The sequence below is a fragment of the Apostichopus japonicus genome, chromosome 6 (assembly GCF_037975245.1).
Source record: "Apostichopus japonicus isolate 1M-3 chromosome 6, ASM3797524v1, whole genome shotgun sequence".
Classification (NCBI taxonomy): domain Eukaryota; kingdom Metazoa; phylum Echinodermata; class Holothuroidea; order Aspidochirotida; family Stichopodidae; genus Apostichopus; species Apostichopus japonicus.
In genome coordinates this window covers 17,616,965-17,644,533 of record NC_092566.1, presented here as the reverse complement: position 1 = coordinate 17,644,533, position 27,569 = coordinate 17,616,965, and the positions used below count along the sequence as shown (strand labels likewise).

At 37.8% G+C, this 27,569-nt stretch overlaps 1 protein-coding gene across 1 annotated transcript; it reads right to left on the bottom strand.

The window, feature by feature from the left end:
• Positions 1-4,013: 4,013 nt before the first annotated feature.
• LOC139969287 (calcium-activated chloride channel regulator 1-like) lies at positions 4,014-27,239 on the bottom strand. The gene is made up of 18 exons (XM_071974204.1): positions 27,092-27,239; positions 25,955-26,167; positions 24,555-25,116; positions 22,593-22,902; positions 20,754-20,886; positions 19,763-19,934; positions 17,489-17,624; positions 16,801-16,910; positions 16,234-16,461; positions 15,489-15,675; positions 13,562-13,668; positions 11,641-11,767; positions 10,776-10,891; positions 9,883-10,177; positions 6,698-6,898; positions 5,865-6,113; positions 4,982-5,508; positions 4,014-4,136 (listed from the first exon to the last, which is right to left on the bottom strand). Exons 3-18 carry the CDS (start codon positions 24,732-24,734, stop codon positions 4,014-4,016), a joined length of 3,201 nt encoding a protein of 1,066 aa, XP_071830305.1. The 5' UTR covers positions 24,735-25,116; positions 25,955-26,167; positions 27,092-27,239.
• Positions 27,240-27,569: the final 330 nt, after the last annotated feature.

Below are 27,569 nucleotides of genomic sequence, written 5' to 3'. Positions count from 1 at the left end.
ATTCTCATTTTAGTGACAGTATGGCATGTAGTAACTGAGTGGATTCTCATTTTAGTGACAGTATGGCATGTAGTAACTGAGTGAATTCTCAGTTTAGTGACAGTATGGCATGTAGTAACTGAGTGATTTCTAATTTTAGTGACAGTATGGCATGTAGTTACTGAGTGGATTCTCATTTTAGTGACAGTATGGCATTTACTAACTAAGTGAATTCTCATTTTAGTGACAGAATGGCATTTACTAACTAAGTGAATTCTCAGTTTAGTGACAGTATGGCATGTAGTAACTGAGTGAATTCTAATTTCAGTGGCAGTATGGCATGTAGTTACTGAGTGGATTCTCATTTTAGTGACAGTATGGCATTTACTAACTGAGTGAATTCTCATTTTAGTGACAGTATGGCATGTAGTAACTGAGTGGATTCTCATTTTAGTGACAGTATGGCATGTAGTAACTGAGTGGATTCTCAGTTTAGTGACAGTATGGCATGTAGTAACTGAGTGAATTCTAATTTTAGTGACAGTATGGCATGTAGTTACTGAGTGAATTCTCAGTTTAGTGACAGTATGGCATGTAGTAACTGAGTGAATTCTCATTTTAGTGACAGTATGGCATTTACTAACTGAGTGAATTCTCATTTTAGTGACAGCATGGCAAAAAAAAATTGCTTTTTCCACCGTGCCTCAGTGAATACATTTTTAAAGATGTGTACTCTTATTTCTTTATAAAGTAACAATAGATTAATAAAGTTATATGAAACGTTGATTGCAAACTAATCATGAGTACTGAACGAAATGTTTTTAAGTGTTAACAACTTAGCATACCACAGATGGAAATCTTATGCCATTTGTACGTATATATACATTTTGTAACGGAGTGAAATGGGGCATGTTATTGTAATGTCCTCTAAATACCATGTTAAGCTACCTGAACTAAGATTCATTGATGTGTCTAAACCCAACATGCGTGTCAATACCAGCAATACAACATGCAGTCGCTATCGTGAAAAGTACGTCTACATAAATACCATGTTAGGATACCTAAACTAAGATTCATTCCTGTGGTACCAAGCAATACAACATGCAGTGGCTATCGTGACAAGCATGTCCACATAAATACTATGTTTGGATACCTAAACTAAGATTCATTCCTGTGTCTAAACCAATCAATACAACATGTAGTCTATAGCGTGACAAGCATGTCTACATAAATACCATGTTAGGATACCTAAACTAAGATTCCATCCTGTGTCTAAACCAATCAATACAACATGTAGTCTATAGCGTGACAAGCATGTCTACATAAATACCATGTTAGGATACCTAAACTAAGATTCATTCCTGTGTCTACACCAATCAATACAACATGCAGTCTATAGCGTGACAAGCATGTCTATATAAATACCATGTTAGGATACCTAAACTAAGATTCCATCCTGTGTCTACACCAATCAATACAACATGTAGTCTATAGCGTGACAAGCATGTCTACATAAATACCATGTTAGGATACCTAAACTAAGATTCCATCCTGTGTCTAAACCAATCAATACAACATGTAGTCTATAGCGTGACAAGCATGTCTACATAAATACCATGTTAGGATACCTAAACTAAGATTCCATCCTGTGTCTAAACCAATCAATACAACATGTAGTCTATAGCGTGACAAGCATGTCTGCATAAATACCATGTTAGGATACCTAAACTAAGATTCCATCCTGTGTCTAAACCAATCAATACAACATGTAGTCTATAGCGTGACAAGCATGTCTGCATAAATATCATGTTAGGATACCTAAACTAAGATTCATTCCTGTGTCTACACCAATCAATACAACATGCAGTCTATAGCGTGACAAGCATGTCTACATAAATACCATGTTAGGATACCTAAACTAAGATTCCATCCTGTGTCTAAACCAATCAATACAACACGTAGTCTATAGCGTGACAAGCATGTCTGCATAAATATCATGTTAGGATACCTAAACTAAGATTCATTCCTGTGTCTACACCAATCAATACAACATGTAGTCTATAGCGTGACAAGCATGTCTATATAAATACCATGTTAGGATACCTAAACTAAGATTCCATCCTGTGTCTAAACCAATCAATACAACATGTAGTCTATAGCGTGACAAGCATGTCTACATAAATACCATGTTAGGATACCTAAACTAAGATTCCATCCTGTGTCTAAACCAATCAATACAACATGTAGTCTATAGCGTGACAAGCATGTCTACATAAATACCATGTTAGGATACCTAAACTAAGATTCATTCCTGTGTCTAGTATACCAAGCAATACGACATGCAGTCGTTATTGTGACAAGCATGTCTACATAAATACAACACAAACGATATTCTTCCATAAGTCCATAAATCACTAGAATACAAATCTAATAAAGAAAACAGTCTCACCATTCTTCACATAATTACCTGATCAAATATTCAACTTGGTTGCTATTTTAGACAATGCCTTTACCAAAGAGATATTGTCCTACTGATATACCGGCTCATAATCGTTGTGCCGCTTGGTCCGAGATGTCAAATGCGCTGCTTGTTTCGAGACACCGAGAATCACCTGTTGGATCCATGGTCAGAATGAAACCTCATGATCGAGCCGTGCAAGGCAAGGCTCCTAATGGTTAATCACATGACAAGTTTGATCACATGACCAAGTAGCAAGTTATGCCCCAGTCAACCTCTGGTCTTGTTTTTGTTTGAACCATCAACATAAATAAACAATAAAAACGCACAGAGCCGGTCGCTTTACACTTGGTAATGTTATTCATAATTTGATAAAAGTAAAATAAACTAATCTGACTACATAAATATACGAACAATGGAAACTATTGTATTAAATGTAAGAAGGTAAGCATAGGCCCATAACCAGGAATTCTAAGATGGAGGGACACCAGTATTTATGGAGGGGCACCAACAATTTAAAGGAGAGACGCACCCCTTGTGTCATGTGCTACAGTTTTCGTACATATAATACTGGCACCCATGGGATGGAGGGGGGGGGGTAGTAGTCAGTACTGTAAATAGTCTGTACTGTGAAGAGGGCAAGCCCTTCGTCCCTTGGCCTGGTTACGGGCTTGGATATGTATCAGTGCACAGAGAAAGAAAGATAAAAAACAGAAGAAAATGGTATAGAGAGATAGTATACGCCCCTTCGGGACGATCACATATCGAGCCCTAAAGTACATTTGTGTAAAGTACCCGAATACATTTTCGTCTGTTGTATTTACAAGTAGAAATAAACTAACCGTAATTACAGAATACAATGAAAAATTGAAATCAATGGCTCTGTCTCAACGTATGTATGTATGTATTTTAGATCCTCCTGCAAGCAGGAACTCGCGAAGAAGCCATCATTGGCTTATCAAAGCCGCAAGCTGACCGAAGTCAGTCTCTTAGATTCATATTTAACGGCCATGATTACGAATTGTCAATTGTCAACAACTCTGTTACTGGACGGCATACATTAATCTTGGAGTGACTCGGGACCTTATGATTGAAAGGCACCTGCGTTAACCACCGAGCTAACACTCCTCAATGTAGCCTATATAAACCTCAACATTTGCTGATAAGTAGCAATGAATTGAGAAAGTAAAATACAAAACAAGTGGTATGGAGAAAGAGAGATTATATGCCCCCATGGTACGATTACATATAGAGCCCTATGGTGCATTAGTGTACAGTACCCGAATCTACAGCTTCTTCTGTTTTATTTACAAGTAGAAATAGACTAACCATAATTACAAAATACAATGAAAGTTGAAACAAGCAATAGCTCTGTCCCAACGTATATACACCTCAACATTTGCTTGGATAAGTAGCAGTTAATAAAACACAAATTGTATGGAGAGAATATATGCCCCCATGGGACGATTACATGCCTTATTCCAGATTAAAAATCTACTATTTTAACACTAACAATGTTTAAAGACTTGGTCAAGTCTACATACGAAATCATCGACCCGCATGTGCTACATTGTCCTTATGGTTTTCCTTTATCTATTACAGGATTATTTTCTTTCACGGAGATGGATTTTCCAAATGTTGATTCAAAAATATTGAATCTCTTTTCAGGGCCAAATGATGGCAGGGGTTTCAAATGTTCCTTGAGAATATGAAACGAAAAACAAGGAGAAAGTAAAGGTTTCTGATCTTAACGGCACTATGACATCACAGATTTACAACTGACAGCTCCCAGACATGATCTGAATACTAACATATCTTTAAACGGAACAAGATATTTTTTGGAGGATTTGTTCATCATAAAGATGTCTGTCATATCAGCTACAAATTACGGTTGGTTTTGTGTCTCCTTTCATGATTCACATCTGAATACACAGGGAAGCACATAAGGAAGATTTCATATAAAGATAGCCATGCATGAATACAAATTAATATCCTTTAAATATTGTCTTCTTCTCTTTGTAACTAATATTTAATTGTGAAGACTTTATTTTTGACCGTGTGTGGATCAGCGAACCCTTTTTCGTGGTCATTCCCTTGGCCGTGTCCTATTTCTTTAGCTCTTCTTTTTGCCACAACATAGATCAGGCAAAAAAAAGCACAAGCAACGAGCACCGATATGAATGTAATTCCAGTGATTCTTCCTGCTGGACTCCTTCTGACTGCCGTTTCATCTCCTTCTGTCGTTTTCTGCAATGTCGACGGTATTTCTGTACGTTCTGTTGTTGCCGTTGTTGTTGTTGCTGTTGTTGTTGTTGCCGTTGTTGTTGTTGATGGTGTTTTTGCTGCTGTTGTTGCTGCTGTTGTTGTTGTGGCTGCTGCTGTTGTTGTGGCTGCTGCTGTTGTTGCTGTTGTTGTTGCGGTTGCTGTTGTTGTTGCGACTGCTGCTGTTGTTGCTGTTGTTGTGGCTGCTGCTGTTGTTGTTGCGGCTGCTGCTGTTGTTGTTGCTGCTGCTGTTGCTGCTGCTGTTGTTGCTATTGTTGTTGCGTTTGTTGTTGATGCTGTTGTTGCAATTGTTGTGGCTGCTGCTGTTGTTGTTGCTGCTGCTGCTGTTGTTGTTGCGGTTGTTGTTGATGCTGTTGTTGCTATTGTTGTTGCAATTGTTGTTGTTGCTGCTACTGTTGTTGCTGCTGTTGTTGTTGCGGCTGCTGTTGTTGTTGCTGCTGTTGTTGTTGCTGCTGTTGTTGTTGCTACTGTTGTTGTTGATGGCAATTTAGTAGTTACAGGAGCAGTTGACGTAAGAGGGATAGGTACATCAATAGTTACTGAGGCTATGTTGGAAATATCTCCTTGATTACCAAAGTTATCCACGGCATGTATTGCAAAATGATAAGAGAACATGGTTCCTTTTTCTGGAATCGAAATCCTCACAACGAAAACTTCACGCTCCCCAGACAGTTTTGGTGACAAAATATTTCCTTGAATAATAGCATCAGTGTTCAGTGGGAGGATGGAGGTTCCGTTGTTTTTGAAGTGATTGCTAGACTCAGCTACCCGAATGACGTAAAACGAAGCTGTTGAAAAGGATGAAACAGTTTTATCTATAGATAATATATAGTAGAAGGCATGTAGAGTTTTTTCCCATTCCAAACCTCACCCGTGTTTACGAACTTTAATAGCTTAGATATTTGAAAAAGAAGTCGTGTTAAGAAAGAATAGAATGGCGCCTCTTGCTTGATACTTTTTTTCTTATTGGCTACAAGAGTAAAGGGAATTGTTGAAATTCGGAATTCTTGATTCACCTAATAAAACCCAAACGAAAAATATGATAATCGACTTTAGAAAACTTTATTAAACTGGAGACAATATATCCTAATCATGTTATGTAAGAGGTCAATATTCTATTACAAATGTCAGCTGGCATATTTACCGTATCCGCTATCCAAATCGTCTCCAGGAGCTGTAAATTGCAATGTTGCTGTTTCATTTTCATAAGACGACGATGTCACTATCAAGTCAAGTATAGCATTTGGAGGGAAAAGGTCATCACCAGGGCTCCAATTCTCCGGTATTTCGGGGACTCGACTGGAACCCCCGGATATGCCTCTTGAAAAACTCGGTGCTGGTGCACTGTCAGGTTCAGGAACAGGAATACCAGGTAAGGGCAAGATCGTGCCATCTGAGAACAGAATTTAGCATATAAGAACCTACTGGGGTATATATCTCGATATGTCACATGTCATGGAGAACGACTACTCATAAAGGTAATGGTAATTACCTTCACAGGCATTTTAATGTCATAGTATTTTTTTCCAATTTTATTCTTTGCTTGAAACATTGCAGAAGTCTTCACTTGGAACCATGTTGTCTACTAGATAGTAACACTTCATTTTTGAATATATAAAATTGGATTGAGATGAAATTGAGCAATAAATCATAAACTGAGGAGTTTACGCCATCATATCATGAATGTATATTTGAGGACATTTTAGATGTTTGAGTTTGCCGAACCTTATTTAGGAAAACCGCAGGAATTTTGCAACAAAATATCTACACTCAGTATTGCTGCAGTGTTTTACCACGACATGTGCCAATTAGTTGTGAACAGTCAACTTGGTTTAAAAGAACCGGTAGTTCTTGCCGTCCGCAACGGACGATTTACGAAAGTGGCGTATGAGCAACGGCAGCGCATCGATTCCAATGTCGTCGGTTAATTTGAGATTTGATCAGAAGGTCAGTTTGTATGTGATTTTCCAAACTCACCAATGATTGGAATGTTTCCCTTCAAAAGTTCTTGTGGATCAACATAAGCTGGTACACGAGAAAATGGAAGTTCAGCAGGCCTCAGTATAATTGCTGACCTATCTTCATTGAGAAAGGTCAGTTTGATGCCATAAAATCCAACACCAGTAAAGTCCGTGAAATAGCGAGAGTAAATACCATCATTTTTCGTTACATCAGCTCCTGAGAAAATAATGCATATTCATTAAAAGAATTATAAATTGAAACGCGAAGACGTTTGATTTGAGGTCATTGGCAACTACAGTTCTGCCTTTAGCGGGCAGACCAGAAGTTAAACGGTATCTTTCCTATCGCCTCCTAACGGTGATGGGGGATCAAGATAAAACGAATGAGTCTCAGAAGATTTTACGTATAGTTGATACACAGTCGCAAAATTGGTCGAAGGTAAAGACAAATGGAAGTGCTTGAAAGCAGGTAGATTTGGTTTATATGGCTTATCTCCCAGCAAAAAGTGTACCCTAATTTTACCGCGGTAAACTATGGTAAATGTGTGGTAAATAGGGTAAATGTGTGGTAAAATTGTGGTAAAATCAACCGCGGTACATTTACCGCAGTTTTACCATGGTATTACCGCGGTAAAAGTATGGTAAAAGTGCGGTACATTTACTGCGGTAAATTTACCGCAGTTTTACCATGATATTACCGCGGTATAAGTAGGGTAAAAGTGCGGTACATTTACCGCGGTAAATTTACCACAGTTTTACCATGATATTACCACGGTATAAGTATGGTAAAAGTGTGGTACATTTACTACGGTAAATTTACCACAGTTTTACCATGGTATTACCGCGGTATAAGTAGGGTAAAAGTGTGGTACATTTACTACGGTAAATTTACCACAGTTTTACCATGGTATTACCACGGTAAAAGTGGGGTAAAAGTGTGGTACATTTACTACGGTAAATTTAACGCAGTTTTACCATTATATTACCGCGGTAAAAGTAGGTAAAAGTGTGGTACATTTACTATACGGTAAATTTACCATAGTTTTACCATGATATTACTGTAGTTAAAGTAGGGTAAGTTTATATGGTACATAAACTATATGTGAAATTCCTACAATTGTGCCATGATTAACCACAGTAAAAGTAGGGTAAAACTATACGGTGAAATTATACTATGGTAAATTTACCATAATTGTACCATGATTTTACCACAGTAGAACATATATGGGTCACACTATGAAACATGATGGTACATTTACAGCAATTTTTCCATGATTTTGTCCCATATTTTTGCAATACTGACAACAATTAATTCTTTTTTTCATTATTAGGGAGAACCTAAAGACTTTAAAATGAAAAAAGAACTATATAAACTAGCACACATAAGGCATAGCTTCTGTGCCTCAACACTGTGGCACACAAAAATTGACCGATCAGTGTCCTCAGATTTGGGTATTCTCTGTCAGGTCCATTAAATGACTTGACAAGTCTATGTATCTATAATCAGAGTACTCTTACCAAAAACTTGGAACCTCAATAATTTCCGACTAAGGATTTCCTTAGTCTGCTGAAGCACCTTCGGGTTGAAGCATAATACGAGGTATATCGTATCGTACTCTTTCCATTTAAAACAAGTCTTTGAGGACAATAGCAGATCAAAAGTCCAATCTGGACTACCAATTAAGTCAAAAGAAGAGAGTCAGGAATCATACCAGCTAGGGTAATTGAAATTCAAAAAAGCTTTCTCATGTGTAAAACCTCCATGGATTTGATGAATTAAAAACTGTTGCATTCTACAACTGAGGACTTACATGTCAGGCATACAACCATTACAATAAGTGAAAGGCATATAGCCAAATTATGATACAGTACACTGATGGGTGAAATTCAAAGAAATATATGGTGTACATGCTGATTGAAATTAGGACAAAATCATGCTCAATGTGAGGTAAAACTCTCCTACAATTAGTGTAAAATCATGGTAAACTGAGGTTAAACTAAGGTTAAAGCGTGGTAAATCTACAGTAAAATTGGGGTAAAATGTTGTTAAAGCGTGGTAAAAGTATGGTAAATTGAGGTAAAACTAAGGTAAAAGCGTGGTAAATCTACGGTAAAATTGGGGTAAAAGAACGGTAAAAAGTGGTAAAAGTATGGTAAATAGAGGTAAAACTAAGGAAAAAGCATGGTTAATATACGGTAAAATTGGGGTAAAAGAACGGTAAACTGTGGTAAATTTAGGGTAAAAGTGTAGTAAATGCGTGGTCAATCTAGGGTAAAATTGGGGTAAAAGAACGGTAAACTGTGGTAAAAGCGTGGTAAAATATGGTAAATTGAGGTAAAACTAAGGAAAAAGCGTGGTAAATATACGGTAAAATTGGGGTAAAATAACGGTAAAACTGTGGTGAATTTGGGGTAAAAGCGTAGTAAAAGTGTAGTAAAAGCGCGGTAAAAGTATGGTAACACCGTGGTAAATTGAGATAAAATTGGGGTAAAAGTGAGGTAAAACCATGGTAAATTTGTGGTAATTTATTGCGGTAAACCGCGGTTTACCGCGACCATAGGGCCAAAACACCGCGGTAATGTACAACAAATTTACCGCGTTTTTACTACGGTTTTACCGGGGTAAAAGTGTGGTATGTTACCGCGGTAAATTTGAGGTAAATTTTTTCCTGGGCTATGCTGAGTCCTTCTTTTTGGAGAGTGCATTTAGACTCCAAGATTTACGAGTATTCGAATATATACAAACAGGAATGACGTGTACTCTAACACCGCGTGTTTTCAAAAGAGTGCGCCTAATCTGGTTCCAATGGGCAAAAACTGGCATGATCAGTGAGTAGTATAGCCCGGACGACACTTTGATTCGAAGTTATCTTGCTATCGTGTGGTTTTGACCAGAAGTGCAGAAATGGAAACGTAATGACGATAAATAACACTGATAACATTGGTAGACGCCACACGGCTGTAGGGGACGCTCCATGATGTAGCAAGTTTAAATCAACATGATACAGCAGTAGAAGTAATGACATAAACTCTGAACTAAAATTGCTTCATTGGGGGAATTGCTGGATGTCCACAGAGGAACAAAATATCAGTTTGGCTAGTAAAAAGAAGAAAAACCATGATATATTCGTATAATTCAAAGTTGCTTTCAATCTATTTTTGTAATTATTATTATTATTGTGAATACATAAGTGTACCTACCAGCACCATTATCCAAAAGTTTTATCTGCACAGGATCTTGAGGATTACCGTTTGGATCAGGAGGACGTTCAAACGTTGCAATAACCGTGACATTGATAATTGGATACGTTCCTTGACGAACCTCGCCAAATACTATCAGAGGTTCGCCATTGGCAAATTCTGTAATAGAACCACTCAGTTCTGAAGAAACGATGATTGGATCGACCCCATCTTGCGATGCGAGAGTCGATATGGTAATGAGAACATCAATCACAGAACTGTGGATATTTGTAACCTTGTAACTCCAAAACCCAGGCTGCAAATACATAGCAATGATCAACAATTCGATATAATTCGATATGTGTTTGCATATAGCAACCATAAAGTCCATATTTTACAGTAATTGTTTGATACTGTTAAAAATTCTAGCGGGTAACAATGGGGTGGGAATTAGTACCCCCAAATTGTGAAGATTCTCAAAAGTGGCATTTTTTTCTATTTATAAAGTAGAAGCTATCCTATGTTATCGGAAGGTAACCTTTTACCAAATGAATTTGTTAATTAAAGGTATTCCAGGTTTTCACGTAATTTAAAAAGTGCTGTGTTGTTGAGAAATTACAACCAAAATGTTATAACAAAGTGCCCGTTGGTGGGAGATTTAAACAAAATTATTAAACTTTACCCTTTCTGGGGAGTAATATTCAAATGTACATGCATACTTGATATTAGAAATTGCTTCGGAGACGGGGCGATATACCTTACCCGCGAAAAGGTCAGCAAATAAAAAGTACGTACATTGTCATGCTCACAATAAATGTATGTAATCAACCGCTGGACGAAAGACAAAGCAAACCTGATACGGTAATGCCATTTCAGAAGTAAATCTAGAACTCATAACAAACAAAATATTGTACCATAGCAGTTTCTGGTATTCTAACAGCAACTATCTGAAAAGTCAAATCTTCGCCGTAACCTTCGTGGCTGACATCGAAAACCTTACCATTGGGATTGGTTATGACAATCTGCAATGCTGAAAACAAACAAAAAATGATCCCCAGTCTCTACCAAATTATGATATACTGACCGAATGGCCTATTTAGAGCATTATGGATGTTCTTATCAAGAATGAACCAAAAATTCATGTTTACTACGAAGGTTTCAGGAGGATATTGCCGTCTCCAGACGGTTATAGATTAGGACTTGGACACCGAAGTAGCATGTAGTTTCTATGAGCTCATGATTGGCCGGTGCTGTTTCCTAACGCCGAGTCAAGTGGACCCTGCTTCAGACTCCAAGTTCAAAAATAGCTCTTAGTTAAGAAAACCTTTTTATTCATGCAAAATCGTGAAATCAGTAAAATCACATAACTTGCTGAAACCAAATCAAACCTTACACAAAAACCCAGAAATTAAAGGATAACTTTACTCAAAATTGAATATTCGCCTGCAAGTAGACCCTACTTCTGACCTCATGTTCAAATGAGATGTAATTTAAAGAAGTCGTCCTGTCATGCAAACTGAAATCATTAATGTTACACAACTTGCTGAATACAAATCGGACTTAACATAAAACCCAGGATTTAAAGGATGACTTTATGCAGAGTTGGTCTGTGTAAAATATTCCAGTCTAGTCAGTTTAATTGATGAACCTTAGTTGTTTAGAGGCTTATCACTCAAATTATAGAAATGCAACCTAAACTGATGGCAGTGTTTTCTAATGTTTAGTTTGTGCCTAAAATGGTCTGGTAAAACTCGACAATATTGTTACAAAGCAACTTACGTTGTGCATCTAGTGCACCACCGTAGTATGAAAAGTCGAATAGCGTGTTGTTTCCAACCGTTGGATCAATGTAAACCCCAGAAGAAAATACCTGATTAGGTTCAAATGTTGACGAGGACGCATGCAACTTGAAAGGTGAAGGAAAACATAAGTAAGTTGTAAAGGTCACATATAAACTCTAAGACTTGAAAAAGCAGCACGCTTCATTGAAGTAACAAAAGGCAAAGCTGTTATAAAAATCAAAGCTGGACAGTGATAATTAGCACTCTAAAATGATATTGTGAAAATTTATTCTAAGAAAAATTGATATTGCCCATGAATGGCCACCTTGTCAGCTTTTCAGTGATGGGTAGCGTATAGATTGTGAGAATTTCTTTGTATACATAGAGACCACATTACATTTGTGATTTAGTGGGTAAGTCAACAGGGCTTATAGTGGACATACGCTATACCTTAAGCAAGTATGTCAGAAACAATTATATTAAGTGATAGAAGTCCCAATTTTGGACCAAAGTATTTGCTGTGGTGTGTAAAAATGGTTTTCAAGAAAATGTCTGACAACTTCTGCCTAAATAAGTATTTCAGCCTAAAAGTACTACAAAGTACATGTGTGTTTCTATACATGAGACTAGAACAGCCTTCTGAGCATGTCTGATCAGTTTTTCCCAATAAACTATTGGGTCATTAAGCCTTGACCTACCACAGCTTCCGTACTTTGGTTCATGCCTTCATCCTGCTAAGAAGTTGCCAAATGCACGAAATTCAAAATCCTTCAGAATCAGACCCAACTCCCTGCAGTGTGTGTGAACTGAACGACTAAGTTCAGTGATGTTTTACATCTGTCTGCGCCTAAAGTACATGGTAATCCTATTTTATGTAATTTGTGCTTAAGTTGGAAGTAACTACCCACCATGTTGTTAGTTTAGGCCTAGGCCTCAGTTCATAATTGCGCTACGTTAGTATCCTAGACCAAGTCTACACCAGCTGTAGCACAATGTTGTATGAGGTCTGTATCCTAAGTGGAGTGGCTGCTGAGTGCTAATACCTTGCACAGAGAATGTTTTGAGTCTTATTTAGCAAATAATCTACAACGGTAAGCCATTTTCTGCTCCTGCATATGCGCTTCAAGGATTTTGTTTAGCCTACTCACTGTCATTTATAGTCTGTTTTAGATAAATTTTCAAAGAAAGTTGATTGTGCTCAGCATTCATAGCTGGATACTTTGAATGGGTGTGGTATCAATGGACTCCACTGGTTAGATGAGGTAACAGCCCATCCAAAACAACCCTGGCAGCATACAGAGATATCTTGGAGATCTACTGTAGTTACTATATGAACCAGTCCATGCTACCAATGGAGAATAAAGTAACTTGTCGTTGTTGTTCTTTGCCGAGCAACAAATTTGAATGTTTTATCATGAAATACGGCCCCCTATCCACCTCTCTTCCCATATAATGTCTCTAAAAACAATGTGACAACCTATGCACAACGTTAACTGGACTAGATATGGTATTAAGATGAACGGTGTATCTAGCTATCATTTAAGTAAGCCTTCTTTAGACTATTGTACATACATGGTCATGATACGGAAAATTAATGGTGCCATGAAAGGCCAACTTGTCAGCTATCAAGTAATGGGTAGCGTTTAGCTAGTGAGAACTTCTATCTAAACTTAGAAACCACATGACCTTATATATCTGCGGGTTAGACTATGTACTCCAGCCACTATCCATCAGTCGATGAGACTCGGGTGTTTCAAGGGTCTTTTTCTCAAAAGTTGAATGTATTGTAGAAATACAACCTGAAATATTAGCAGTGTATTCTAACGGTTGACAACGTATCGAATATTAATTATTTGTTCCTAAAACCTATTCTTAAATTCCTCTGATATTAATCACACCATATTTGACCTGAAGCTTACCTCGATGCGTCTGTTATTCTCCGCTATACCAGATTGCATTGTAGATTGAAATGCTTCGTATAAGCCAGTGGAAGAAGGGGCATCGGTCTGGAGGAACAGTTTGCCTCCTAAGAGGATACGCAAAACATTATTTTTATATTCATGAAATGTTTTCAACATGTATTAGCAAGGCCTGGTATATACCAATATACCAATGTGTTACCATTCCGTTTTGAGCAAACGTACTTTTTTTTTTTTGAACGCATGGTGTACAACCATACAAATACAACAGCTATACCCTTTGTTGGTGCAGCTCTCTAAAACATCAGACTTTTTACCCTGATAAAACGTAAATTCTTTTCTGTTTAAAAGATAGCTAACAAACCAATCGAGGAATGACCCCCTAATACTGTAATGATTGAATATATGACAACGTATGGTATGATCTATAGTATCGAAAGCCTTCTATAATTCAAGAAATACACCAATGGCTGTAAGATTTTTGTTTATAGCTTGTGTTAAATTGTGTTAAAAAAAAAAAAGCGCCATGTCGGTGGAGACACCAGGCCGGAAACCATACCGACCATTGAAAAGAATGCTCTGCTGGTGTAAACAATTTGAAAGCCTGTTGTAAACAATACGTTCCAAAATTGTCGAAAACATGGTAAAACAGAAATTGGTTGATAATTAACGAAGCAGTTTGGATCACCTTTCTTAAAGATGGGGACCACTTTGGCAATTTTCAGATTATCGGGAACGACACCAATCGCTAAAGACAAATCAAAAATGTAAGTGAGCGGTTTAAAAATTAAGGAAATGAACAACAGAAGATTTTATGTCATCAAAACCCGCAGATTTTCCTGACTTAAGGCAAGTTTTTGAAACACTAATTAATTCATCATCACTTAATGGAAAAAGGAAAGCTGAAAAGGCAATGCTCCCAGAGAGGTAGTTTGAGTACGAGTTATGGCAGCGGGTTCAGTAATTTTAACACCATCAAGTATTCAGGATAGATTAATAGATTGTTGATTTCCGGCTAAGTTCTTCGTGTCAAACTTACAATTGTTGAAAGTATCTGTTTGGTAATTTTTCTTAACAATGCAAATTAAATGATTAAGTTTATTTCTATAGCTACTATATTCAGATTTTTTGCTAGGTAAAGGATGTTTTAATCATATTGTATAGAGCTTATTTCCCTTTGATAGATGTAAAAATACCAGAGGCAGAGGTGACGCAATGCTGCTTTATGGAACGTCGGTTATTTCGTCTCAAACGAGTAATGGGGAAGCATCTGTCGTATGCACTTTTAAAGATATCAAAGAATTCATTATATGCAGAGTTGGCATTAGATTCACAAAAGAGGGAATCCCAGTTGGTTCTAGAGATATATGAGATGAACCTCTCAGTGTTAAACATAGAATACTTACGCTAAAAAATGGCATGTCTTATATCAGCATTGAGTTTACACGATGTGTTTAAGAATATTGGGAAGTGGTCACTCAGATCAGTCAAAAGAACTCCAGCAATTTTTGTTTGCCGTACCTCTGGGGCACAACTATCTTTTTTTAGTACTGGTAGATAGGTGATAAGATATTAGCTGTTTTGATGAGAGGTTTAAGGGGAACGGTGTCTCTTCCCATATAGAGGAATATTTTCAACTTATAAAACGATGGTGAAGAATTTTCGACTGTTAAGGTTGTATCGAATTTATATGTTATATATTTATGTACGGTACACCAGGAATGTTGTAAATATGTGCATGCCAGTGAGACGGAAAGGAGGAAGGAGAAGGAGCTGACAACCTCTTGGTTATTCCTAGTGGTCAAGCTTTCCCTAGATATGTCGGTTGTTCCGCTACTGCCGTTTGTTTCTATTTAAGACACTTTATAATAAAACAATTTCGCCTTCAACTTATTGTCTATTTAAGTTAAGAAGCTTATTTTCTCACCCGTTTCTATTTGCAGACTAACTACGTTCTCTTCGGCAGTGTTACTAAAAGCAACGCCATCTATTGCTACACCTTCCTTGATATAACGGTTTTTAATTTCGTTCGTTTTAGCAGCTGAACCGTCTTTTCCATCCGTCACAAGTACTACCAGACTTCCTGCAGCGTCCGTTCCATTTTCTGTCAAAATCTTAAGAGAAGGGGAAGGGAGATTGTAGATTATAACGTTCATAAAAATTATGAAGGGTGTTATTGCTATAAGCTAAAAAAAAATCACGAAAAAGCATTGACGAGTGTGCGAACGTTATTTTTTCTTTAAAAGTTTTGTTTATCTCATTATACGAGGTGGCGGAGAACGTGTTTTTAGATGGAGATTATCGGATATTCACTACTAGAGATAGTAATCGACAGAGAAGGACACTGAATCCAGTGCCGTTAGTACTTCATTTTAACAGGTTCAAAATCTAGATTCAGCAATTACAAAATCTAAAAGAACTAAAGGTTATATTAAATAAAGAATACTGAAGCAAAAGTTCCCCCAGTGATGTCATATTAAGGCTTGATCAAGTCTTCAGCGTTGGAAGGATGGTTATATCTGTGATATCTTCGAAATCTAAATAATATTCTTCCTCAGCTGTTGGAGGAGTTGTACACAATGTTCTATCACACAGATTATTGATGATTGTTGATTTATGTCTACCTCAATACTTAATTCTCGGATTACTTCAAAGTTTGTTATTTTATTTACCTCCAAAGCTGTTTCCAGACCACATCCAATACAGGTACCCCCAGCTGCGTTCGTCGGTATCAAGTCAGCCAGTATTTGTCGTGTATCGTCGGAATCTACTACGGTAAGACCACTTAAACTTAAACTGCTGCTGTTAAATTGTACAATGCCAATATGACTGCCGTCAACAACTACGTTGGTGATAAAGTTTCGAGATACTGAAGCGAGTTTTGAAATTCGGTTAAGAGTCTGTGGATTAGTTTAGAGAAGTTGCAGACATTAATAAAAAGAATTTGAAACTTGAACTTGTGTGTACACTAAATCAACAGGCTTATTCATTCAAATATGCCTTGATTATTCGCAAGTATTAATGAGGTTAATCTTAGTGTCTTAACTGCAAATGAAAGATTTGATAAATGTCATATAAGATCTCAGACACAGAAAGATATTCTAGATTGTGCCATTTGAAGCTTGGATTTGTATAATTTTCCGAGGTTGCGAAGTCGTAACGGGTGGTGTTCAGCCATTTTGTTTTGTTTTGGAATTTCCGTTCATGGTTTAAAATAGTGATGTAAAGTATATACTTACACTCATACTCCCAGATGTATCCAAAACTAGAACAACACGCTTTGGTTTCGAACGTGCCAGTACAACAGAAGGAGTCACGTCAAGAGTTACTAGACTCGGCAAATTAGCATCTATGGAATGAAAAAGAGCAGAGAAAACGTAAACACTCTCGTTTAGAAAAAACACGGTAAGCTTTAGTTGAGCGTTTAATTGTTAATTTGCCATTTTATTTTCATGCACATTTTTCGTCATGCAGAGACGGATGAATATGCAACATACAAACAACACGATCAAGGACATCGACAGCTACGTTACAATCATACTTATTGCTGGAAACCTAATCATTATGGCCATCGTCATTGTTATAGCCAGATCGTCATCGTTATCATCATCGTTATCATCATCGTCGTCATGGTCGTCGTCGTCGTTATCGTCATCGTCATCGTCATCGTCATCGTCATCGTCATCGTCATCGTCATCGTCATCGTCATCGTCATCGTCATCGTCATCGTCATCATCATCATCATCATCATCATCATCATAAAATCTGTTATTTTTATCGTTATTGTCATCTTGTCGTAAACTTAATTTGGATAATCAAAATAATGTGTCATCGTCATCGTCGAGATTTTTGTCAACGTAAAAATCATTGTCATCATAATTGTCCTCAACTTTTCCGTCGTTGCATTGGGTAGGTGAAAACACTGACCTTTAAAATCAGGATGCTCTCTCATTATTGACCAGCAGCTTCGTTTACTGCAGAGTCTGTTATGTTTATTCGGAGCCTCTGAGTTATGTTCTAAGCCTGGGGCGATGGGTTTCAAGTCATCGCAAAATTTTCTCACCTTCAAAAGAGCAGAAATCTATTTGTAAACATGGGAAACCGTTGCTGAAAGGTGATATCTAGCATCGTAATGTGCCATAACTTTTCAAGGTAACAAGAGGACAATCCACGGGGTTGCATACCTTGTCGCAAATTCACTCTAATGAAAAATTCATGCGCTATACACTTTTGTTTTAAGTTCACACCCATGTTAACCACAAAATATGATAGCACTTGACATAATCATTAATTATACCTGTGGACGTTACAAGTTAATTCGATGCTTCCCCTTAGAATTATAGCAAAATGTCTCTACTTACTAATTTTGACCTCTGAACTCTGACCGTTCACGTTTGTTACCGTTGCAACCACATATTTCGGTATAACTTGAAATTCCACAACCAAACACAAATAATACTAAATAATAATGTTTTTTTTTTACATAATTTGATCCTTGAAGTCTAACCTATTGTTCTGCGAGTCTACGAGTTCGGTTCATGGGGTAACTTCCTACCATGCTAAAAGAATATCGGAACAGCCGTTTAGAAGGAATTTCGACACAACAAAATATACATTTGACCTCTGACCATTGACCACAGTTACGACTTTGACTACAAATAAACCTTAATTCACCTCATTGCTCATTAACCTGTCTGTATTCTGTGCGTGTTTTTGTCCCTTCTGTTACTGTTGCTTGTTTAGAAGATCCTGCTAGGATCGAAACGTCAGGCCAACTTACTTTAACACAAATAATTCCTCTTTCATTCGCCATACAGATGCTTTGGAAAAACACCTTACTGCCAGGGGCCATAGTGCCAGAAGGGTGCGTGAAGCCATTCAGAGAGTCCGCTCCCTTTCCAGATCATCTACTTTGGCAGTGAAGGACAAAAGGGGACGAGATTGCGACAACAAGCTGCCCCTGGTTGTTACTTTCCACCCTAATCTTCCTCCCCTTCAGAAAATCACCTCTAACAACCACAACATTCTCCTCACTTCAGATAGACTCCAACGAGCCGTCCCTGAAAAACCCATCATCGCCTACAGACGACCACGCAACCTACGAGACCTTCTTGTACGTGCTGCTGTTCCACCTCTAACTTCTAACCCCACACCCATTCAGCATGGTACCTTCAAATGTGATCGTACTTCGAGATGCATCGTCTGCAGCCACCACATTGTTGAATCCAATTCCATCACCAGCCACAGCATGCAACTCACACACAAGACTAAGGGTCACATCACTTGCACTACCACCAATGTCATCTATCTGATCTCTTGTAGAGTTTGCGGCATCCAGTATGTTGGCGAAACCAAAACCACCCTCAAGATGCGGTTCTATGGTCACAGATCCACAGTCAACACCATGAAGACTGAGACCCCAGTTGAAGAACATTTTAACCTTCCCAACCATACCATTAACGACATGTCCCTACAGGGGATTGAATCCTTAGGTAGCCGTCCTGACCTAGTACGAATCAGCAGAGAGAGGCTCTGGATGCAACGCCTTCGTACCATTCAACCTCATGGGCTGAACATTCAGGAAGGACATGACTAACTTTTCCTCTGTTCCCTACTCCTTCTCCCCTTTCTCCCTCCCCCCCCCCCTTCACTCATCTTCTCTCAGCTCTCTTCTCCTCCTTTTTTCTCCACACCTTTCTGTCTTTGTCCCTCTCCAGTTTATTCCCTACCCTGTGCCTTTAATTCTCTCTTTTACCCTCCACAGTTTATCTCCTTCCTCTCCTCTTCCCCTGTTGCTTTCTTCTCACCATCCCATTGTCTACTTATAATCCCCTTTCATCCATCTCATTGTGCTCACCGTGCTCATTAACCTGTCTGTATTCTGTGCGTGTTTTTGTCCCCTCTATTATGTAACTTGTCATTTAGCCTCTGAAGAAGATCCTGCCAGGATCGAAACGTCAGGCCAACTTACTTTTACACATTTTATTACACAGGCTCTCTAGTGGATAAGCAGTTTGCTAACAGTTTTATTTTATTTTGACAAATAAACCTTGACAGAACTTGACCTTCCCATTTTACCTAAGGGAGCGACGAGATGAAAATTATGTTGATCAGTGCTTAAATAATAGTACTAATCTGTTTGTATGGTATCTCTATATCTATACGATCATATTTCTCTTGTCCCGTTTTTTTTTAACTTACCATTGGAAAGTTTATGTAGCCGGACATTATACAAGCAGTTACACTTTGCACGGCGTTTGGTATAGGATTACAGGTACCAGGTTCTAATACATTCATCTCACATTCGTCAAATGTTCCTATCATTCCATCAGCGTTGTAAGTCACAGAGGTAGTATTCCAGCCTCGTGTACAACTAAATTCAAGTAAAGATGAGGTAAAGACAGTCGGTATCGAATAGTCTTCCCTATTAAAGATAGTTTAAACTAACTTCTGAAATCTTTGAATGGCTCTTGCACAACAAAGTCCAATCGGTGGCGTGCGTCAAGTAATAGTAGGGCACGGGAGATGTATACCTTCACCGTCATCAATTTTTTAATTAATTCGAACCCTCCTGCCGGCCTGGGACGCCCTAATGTGCGGATCTTGCGGTGTAAACCAAACTTCTGTTTCAACCTCACAGAATAATATTCAAATAAATTTCTCGGACAACCTTGTGCTTTGATCTATTAATAAAGCTAGAGCCTCTACATGGAAAATCGGCTTTAACGAACTCATAGCCATGTACCCTGCTCTACTAAAACCTTGATCCGACTCTGGCTCTCCCAAAAAGGATCAGTTAGGCGGGGATGTATTCACCTCCCCCCCCCCCTCCCACCTTGTCCCACACGTTTGAAATCCTGTTCACAACACTGAATCCAAGAACAGAAACACAAACGCAATTTAAGAATTGGTAACGCTTTGCTGAACTAACTAGAATTAAGGCTACACTGTATCTAGTTTGTAGCTCTGTATCACTCGGACCAAGACATATGAGATTTACACACTATGGGATATATCTTAATAGAACTAGAGAAAACTGTGGGTACAATTGCTTTCGATTTGTTCCTCTGTGTCAGGTAAAATGAAATTAATGACATTGACGTTATACATAATGTACCTTCGAGCACCTACCTAGCTACACTTCCTTACCCCTTCTAGAAACACGTTCACCGTACGAATTTCGTCTACTTACACGGACAGGAGAGTTTTGTTTTCTTCTTCCGAAAAATATGTCTGCTGGAAATGTTCTGGATCTCCGATTGGGTCTGGATATTCATTGAACAAACCCCATCTGTAATGGCCCCATTCGTGGACGAGTACCCTCCCTGATATGGAAAGAAAGTTAAAATATTACTAACAGATAATTACAAATGAGAACAACATTTTAAGGTAACGTACTGAGACTTCCTAATTGGTTTATAAAACCCTATCAAAATGACGAAATCTATTATCAGTGCTAAATTCTTCTTGGAATTGCTATTGAAGGTAAAGAGACATCTCTCTAGCGCTAATTACATAATGGAAATACTTTATATTCACGTATATCATTAAGTTGCTGCAGGCTCTTGTAACATGTAATATTCGAACCCCCATGTCGTGCGGGAGGGAGGGTGGGGTGGGTACTATTTATTACCTAACCAGTGATTCATCAGAAATTTTCTCACTATGTGTTCAAATAAGTTGCTCGGTAGTAAGCGTTGGCACAAGGTACATAGAAAAAAGACGACTTTATTTTCTGTACAATGGCGACCAAAGCTTAGCAAATATGTAATGTCAAATAGTTGTCAAACAGTAATGTTTTGGCGTTGTGGACTGTGCATCCCACTTCTTAAGTGGCGTTACAACTGTAGCCCGGATACACCATTTATTGAGCAGACTACACAGTACCTTGTGCGGCATTTTTATCCATGGTATCTCCTACAATTCCGTTTATCATATAAATTTCTTTCGGCGTTATGTTCTTTATAACTTTCTAGTGGCCTAAGAGGAATATGGTGGGGATGGGGGCCGTTATTTTTCTTTGAAGGTGCTTAACTCCACTGTAACTAATCTTTATTTCTCTCTAGATTCAAATTTCTAGATGCTAAACATAGATGTTGCTGCTGCGTTACCATGCACTTAACAGACAAAATTTAAATTGGTAATTCCTGAAAGTCATGTAACATTAAAGATATTTTGATGTTTATTATCCAATAGGTTTACACATTCTGCGTGATACTTCAAGGGTTATGAGTTATGGATACGACAAGGTTTTTGCATTGCCTGTCTCCCTTCTCGCAACTCATAAGTACATCCATTTGAATGATCCACCGACGTCTTGAAGCGCATTGTGGTTACAAAAGTGTTGACGGAATCACACTACTGCCACGTGAACCCTCCCCAGTTTTGTTAATTTGTGAACTCGGTCTTGCTCAACATAACAAGATCTTTGAGCTTCTAAACGTTTTTAGTATCAGAAGTATAATTGAACAACTGATTTTTTGGAAAGAAGCTATGCTTCACTAATAATTGTTTTTTTTTCGAGTAACTGAAGTGTGTGAAGAAGGAACCGAAACCGTTGTCCTAAGAAAACAGCAACGGCTGAATGAGCATACGTCTATGAAGTTTGGAACGGGTTGCTTATCGATTGGTATACCGAACCTTTGAACTGCTCGCAGCTGGCTTGTTTCGCATTGCATATGCTTGACACCTTGATGATATTCGTGTCAACTTGATCGTTACGACTAAAAAGGGCATAACACCCTTTCCTGTCCCAATACAGCGTTTCAGTTTCTGCAAGCGGGTTAATAATGACTATATATATACTTCGAAACGTTGTGTACACAACACCTCGTTATCCAAAATCAAATATTTTGCCAGTTCTTTATCACATTAGTACCCTCTTTCTTTTTAAGTACCCTGGAATTATGAGTAACTTCATACCAAAGCCATTTAACGACATGAATTAGTTTCTCATGATCTAAGTTTTTGGTTCTTATCGGTTTGGCATTACAGGCCTACGTTTGTCTAGAAAAATAAAACTGTGCCAAACCTTTATTGCCATAAAGTTCCTCAGATGTTTCATTGAGAAGAAAGTGGCTGGTGAGATGTATATATGCTGCCTGTTTGCCGCATCCTTCATAGTGTTTGGTATGTGGAGCAGGGGGAAACACAGGCGTCGGTGCGAAACGTGGATTTCTTGGTGCAATGATGATATCGGCACCTTCGAATGTTGAATTTCCAGGTGACTGGTAATCAGGTTTATCTGGCCAAGTGTCTGGGATAAGGATGGTGACATCCTTGAAGAAAGCGCGATTATTTGTAGCTTCGTAAAGGTACGAGGAGGCGTCGTTGACCATTTCCTTTGATATTAGAAATATGTATTTTGAAAGAAAGAAACGGTCACGTAAAACTGATAAAAAAAATCCGTGGTGAGAGTAGACGAACCATTTATTAACGATTTCAAATGATCAATATGGGAAAGGAAGTGTGACATACATAAAAGCTCAATGTTTCTCAAGGCAACGGGATTGAGAATGGATCAAGTTGTTTGATCTTTTGCTGCCGACCTCTCTCTCTCTCTGGCGACGTTTTTTCCTTTTCCTACTTCATTTTGGCGACGTTTTTCCTTTTTTCTATTTCATTGTTAGATAATGAAACCTGGTTCACGAAACATTTAAAGGTCCTTGACGGGATAACCTACCGATAAGAGGTGTTGATCGCTTTGACGGAGGGAATGGGGGAAAGGTTAGTATAATTACCGTGCGCAATATGTTCAATGATTGATTGATAAAGTTAACTGAACATTTTTAAATACTGCTCTAGCAACATAGGTACAGTATCATGATGGTATGCAGTGGTGGATTGAGGAGTTTTTCGAAGACGGGTTCCCGGGACACAAGTCAAATACCGAAATTACAACCGAAATACCTTGTTTGGAGCAATATTTAGTCTACACAACGTTCTATTGCCCAACAAAAAAACTAAAAAAGGGGACCCGGGCCGCAAGTTTTTTTTATGCAGGTAGGTTCGTACCATTGTGTATATTGAATAGCCAATCACAGCCAAGTTCATTTTGACGTCATCAAATATGCACGTGTCACTCGCTCTAAAGCAGTAAGATTTGTAAACAATGTCAATCTGATGCTGTATGAGCATTGTGAGTTCGAATCTCACATCTGCCGAAAATTTTTGTTGTTGTCATTAGCTCGTTTTATCTTTTATTTTCTCCCAAACCAAGCATTTTTTTGTTCAGAAATCTTTTTCATTTCTTCGCATTTTTATAACTTCCCAAGTGCAACCTTTACTGTGAACTCAATACAAATACAGTATTGTCTTGAACACATCACATACAAGAAAAAATGTTCCTCTGATTCTTTCTTATATAAATGCTAGATCTTTTGTAATGTGTGTCACTGAAGCTGTGAAGGCAAAACTTAGAATAATGATTATTAGGCCTAACCTAGTAGCCTTTTAATGATACAATTTGTAGGTCTGTTATTATTTCAATTTTCAATGACTGTCTAAGTAATAATACTTTGTGTCAACTGCAAATTTCGCAAAACTACTCCCTGAACAATTCCTATGCACAAAGATACGTTAAGAAGATCACTAAGATAGGAAATTTGTGGCAAAGAATTATTACCAGGTTTCCAAAATTTTGGAACGAACACAGATTTCATATTAAAAAACTAAAAATTTAGTCGGTGTATGGCTAAAGCTAAAGGAATACCTTCGCTTGAGATTACTGCAGCATTGTTGTTGCATCAGGCTAGCACGTCAGGTTGAACTTATCGACTTTAAATATTAAGTGTTTCATGCTTTCCATGTCATATTTGATGACGTCAAAATGAAATTGGCTGTGATTGGCTATTCAATATACACAATAGTACGAACCTACCTGCATAAAGAAAACTCGCACCCGGGCCCCCAGGGCCTCCTCCATGGAACCGACTCTGGTAGGATGTAGAATTAATGAGTGTTTGTGATTATTTATACGGCTCTTGATACTTACGATAATTTCGTCGATGAGATCTTCATTCTCTGGTTCACTATGATGTATGGCGACAACAACACCTGAATACTCGTTATTCTCGAGCTTCACTGCGGAAGGTTTGGTTAGACCAAGACATCGGAATGGATTATATAATAACAATATCGCCAAAGATAATCTTAGGGTTACACGATTTGCCATTTCTGATGTAGTGAGAGTAGAAGTGATATAACCAACGTCCAAAAACTTGCTACACACATTAGACACTGCTTACCAATGTACAACTGCTTTGTAAAAACAGCTAAGAATGATTTATATATACCCCGTCTTCATGTACCAATAAACCGTAACGGTAAGTTCCTTATATCAGACCCAATTATATATATGACTTGTCTACGGATGAACACCTTTGCCATCTACCATGTTTACCCCCAAAAATAGGTGACGGATAGATAAACAATGAAAAAAGAAAACATCTAGCAAATTTCAAAGCTTACTTTATTGACTGTCAGTGACGAGCATCATTCTTGTCTGAAAAAGCTTTGAAATTCTTCACGTTGCACATTTTGTTCACAACGTGGTCCTTATTAAAATAGATGAAACAAAAAAGCTTCATAAGGGTGATGTGGATAGGTACTGGGGGCAACAGTGCCTTATTTAATCACCCATGTTTGTCCTATACCAAAAAAACACAGACCGAAGTCCGTACCACTCGACCACAGTGATTCTACTGGTGTGTGAATGCGTATAACTTGGCTTTGTATAACTGTTATTGAAAGCGTATTACCCAAGTGTTATGATTGTACAGAGTACACCCCTGGTGATTTGAATCTGACAATATACACAGAATATCCACTCGTTATTGGCAAGCAAAGCCGTAAATAAGAAATGAATATGTTGCAAGTGGTATAATGTTTACCACGGGTTCGATCCCTCGCCTGATGAGTCCCAAATGGACGAAACCGGTCGGTTTTTCTGGTGTGTTATTCTTTATCAAATACTATATATCTTGAAGCTAAGAAAACATTGAAACACTTTCATGATTCTATTTTTATGATGATCAGAGCAAGCAAATAATTTATGAGTGCACGGTAACATAATTGAAAGCGGTACGTGTTGTGTTTTGCGATTTTTATTTTTATGGGTATTACTTAATATATATATAGGTGCAACGACGGCATTTATCATCGGTACCGAGAGTTAATTGGAACCCCGGTCATGTCTCTCACAATTTTAAAGGTATAGCCTTCTTTCCCGATCCAAAATATAGTTTCACAATGTTTTTCGTCATACGAGATCTTGTTAAATTTACCCAGCCGTCACTGTACTCTTAAACAAATCAAAGAACGGCAACTACCCTAGTTCATATTTCAGTATTCAAATATGATTATATTTAATATAATACAAGGAAATATCAATACCTGAAGAGCAGCTTCCAATCCCTTTCCAATACAAGTTGAACCATTCGCTCCGGTAGGTACAAGATCCGCCAATTTCTTTCTTATTTCATCAGAGTCCACCACGGTTTGTCCCTTAAGCTCATAGCTGTCGAATCAAAGTTGACAAGGGCGACCATGCTACTGTCCAATGCAATTTTTCGCTGCAACAGCAAGTTATGAGATTCGATCCTTCGTCTGACGTTTAAAACACAAATTGCAGGATTGGATTATATATTTAGCTTCAATATTACGCTAAGAAATATTTTCAACAATTACTGCATCAAATAGAGACATTTCCCATACACTGCTAACAAAATTGCAAACAACTTTAAAATTCAATATAGATCTGTCGCCGAGATGTCCCATTTTACACTACTTATTTATTTATGTTTGTTATGTAACTAACATGTGGGCTTCTTTTGTCATTACATGAAATAAAGTCAATAAGAAGAACGAAGGCCACAACAACTCCGCGTAACATAGCTGAATAATTTCAAGACTTCGTATTAACCTTCCAACTTCTATCTTTTGACATTTAGACTTTAAAAATTAGTCTAGTACGTTGCGAGTTTTATGTATATTGCCATTAGGAAATTCAAACTGTCCTTTGACATCAATGATTTACGGACAACTTGTTTCAGACTTAGGATTACAATGTAAAGATTACTTCAAGTTTACAGGATGGCAAACAAGTCCATGTAGAAACTTCACCTTTCATATTTATGAGGTGGCGCTATAAATAAACGTCATTTATACGTTGCATGAAACGTTTAATTGTACTTTCAGTTCATATAGGAAACACAAGAAGCAGGCTAGTAATTAAAATAAAAGAAATAGTATATCATTAGCAAAGTTTTCCTCGTTTATTTTGTCTGAGTATGCATAAACTTCTATATTTAATAAATGATGAATACTATTCGAGTCCTCTCCAAACTTGCGGTATATGATGTACATTATAAGACTGTACTTCAGTAACATGTGAAGAGCCATATGGATACCGCACCTTTATCTGAGCAATGCAAAAGTCCCATTTTTAACGATCGTCACATTGCAGCAATACCAGTTCCAAAGGAAGCGAGTGCGTTTCAAAAAACAATAATGCTTTATATATTGACTTACATTCCTACTTCCAGATGTGTCCAGCACCAGCACCGCTCGAACCTATCTCTTTCTGGACACAACAATGATTGGAGTAACATCAGCTATAAATCGTGAGGGGTTGATTCCGTCTTAAACAAAAACAAAATTCAAACCGAGATAGTTTGGCTTTGTATGCATTGAGAGGAAATAAACATTAGTTGATACCTAAAAAACAAGAATTTCAAAATCATGAACAAATTATATTATTTTTGAATAAAAGATTATCTGAATTTGACATGGATTATGTATAATGAACAACTGGCAGGTTTAGACTTTACTTGTCCTTTTACCTCTCCATGAACTGTATCAAAAGTGGCATTTGGGGGAGGATTGGTATTCGTCTTTATCTTTTCATGTCTCTGGTACTAATATAATTACCTTTTTGGGGTAGACAAGACGTTTTGTAGCAGTGTAAAGGTATGGAGATGCATCAGTAACCGTTTGCTGGAGAAAGAAT

Bases quoted from the DNA above. Each gene is read 5' to 3' on its own strand.
- LOC139969287 (XM_071974204.1), bottom strand. From the start codon at position 24,734: ATGGCAAATCGTGTAACCCTAAGATTATCTTTGGCGATATTGTTATTA. The intron at 16,462-16,800 runs GTAAGTATATAC...ACTAATCCACAG, and splicing joins ATACATCTGGGAGTATGAGT to ACTCTTAACCGAATTTCAAA. The intron at 5,509-5,864 runs GTAAATATGCCA...CCTTTTCAACAG, and splicing joins CGATTTGGATAGCGGATACG to CTTCGTTTTACGTCATTCGG.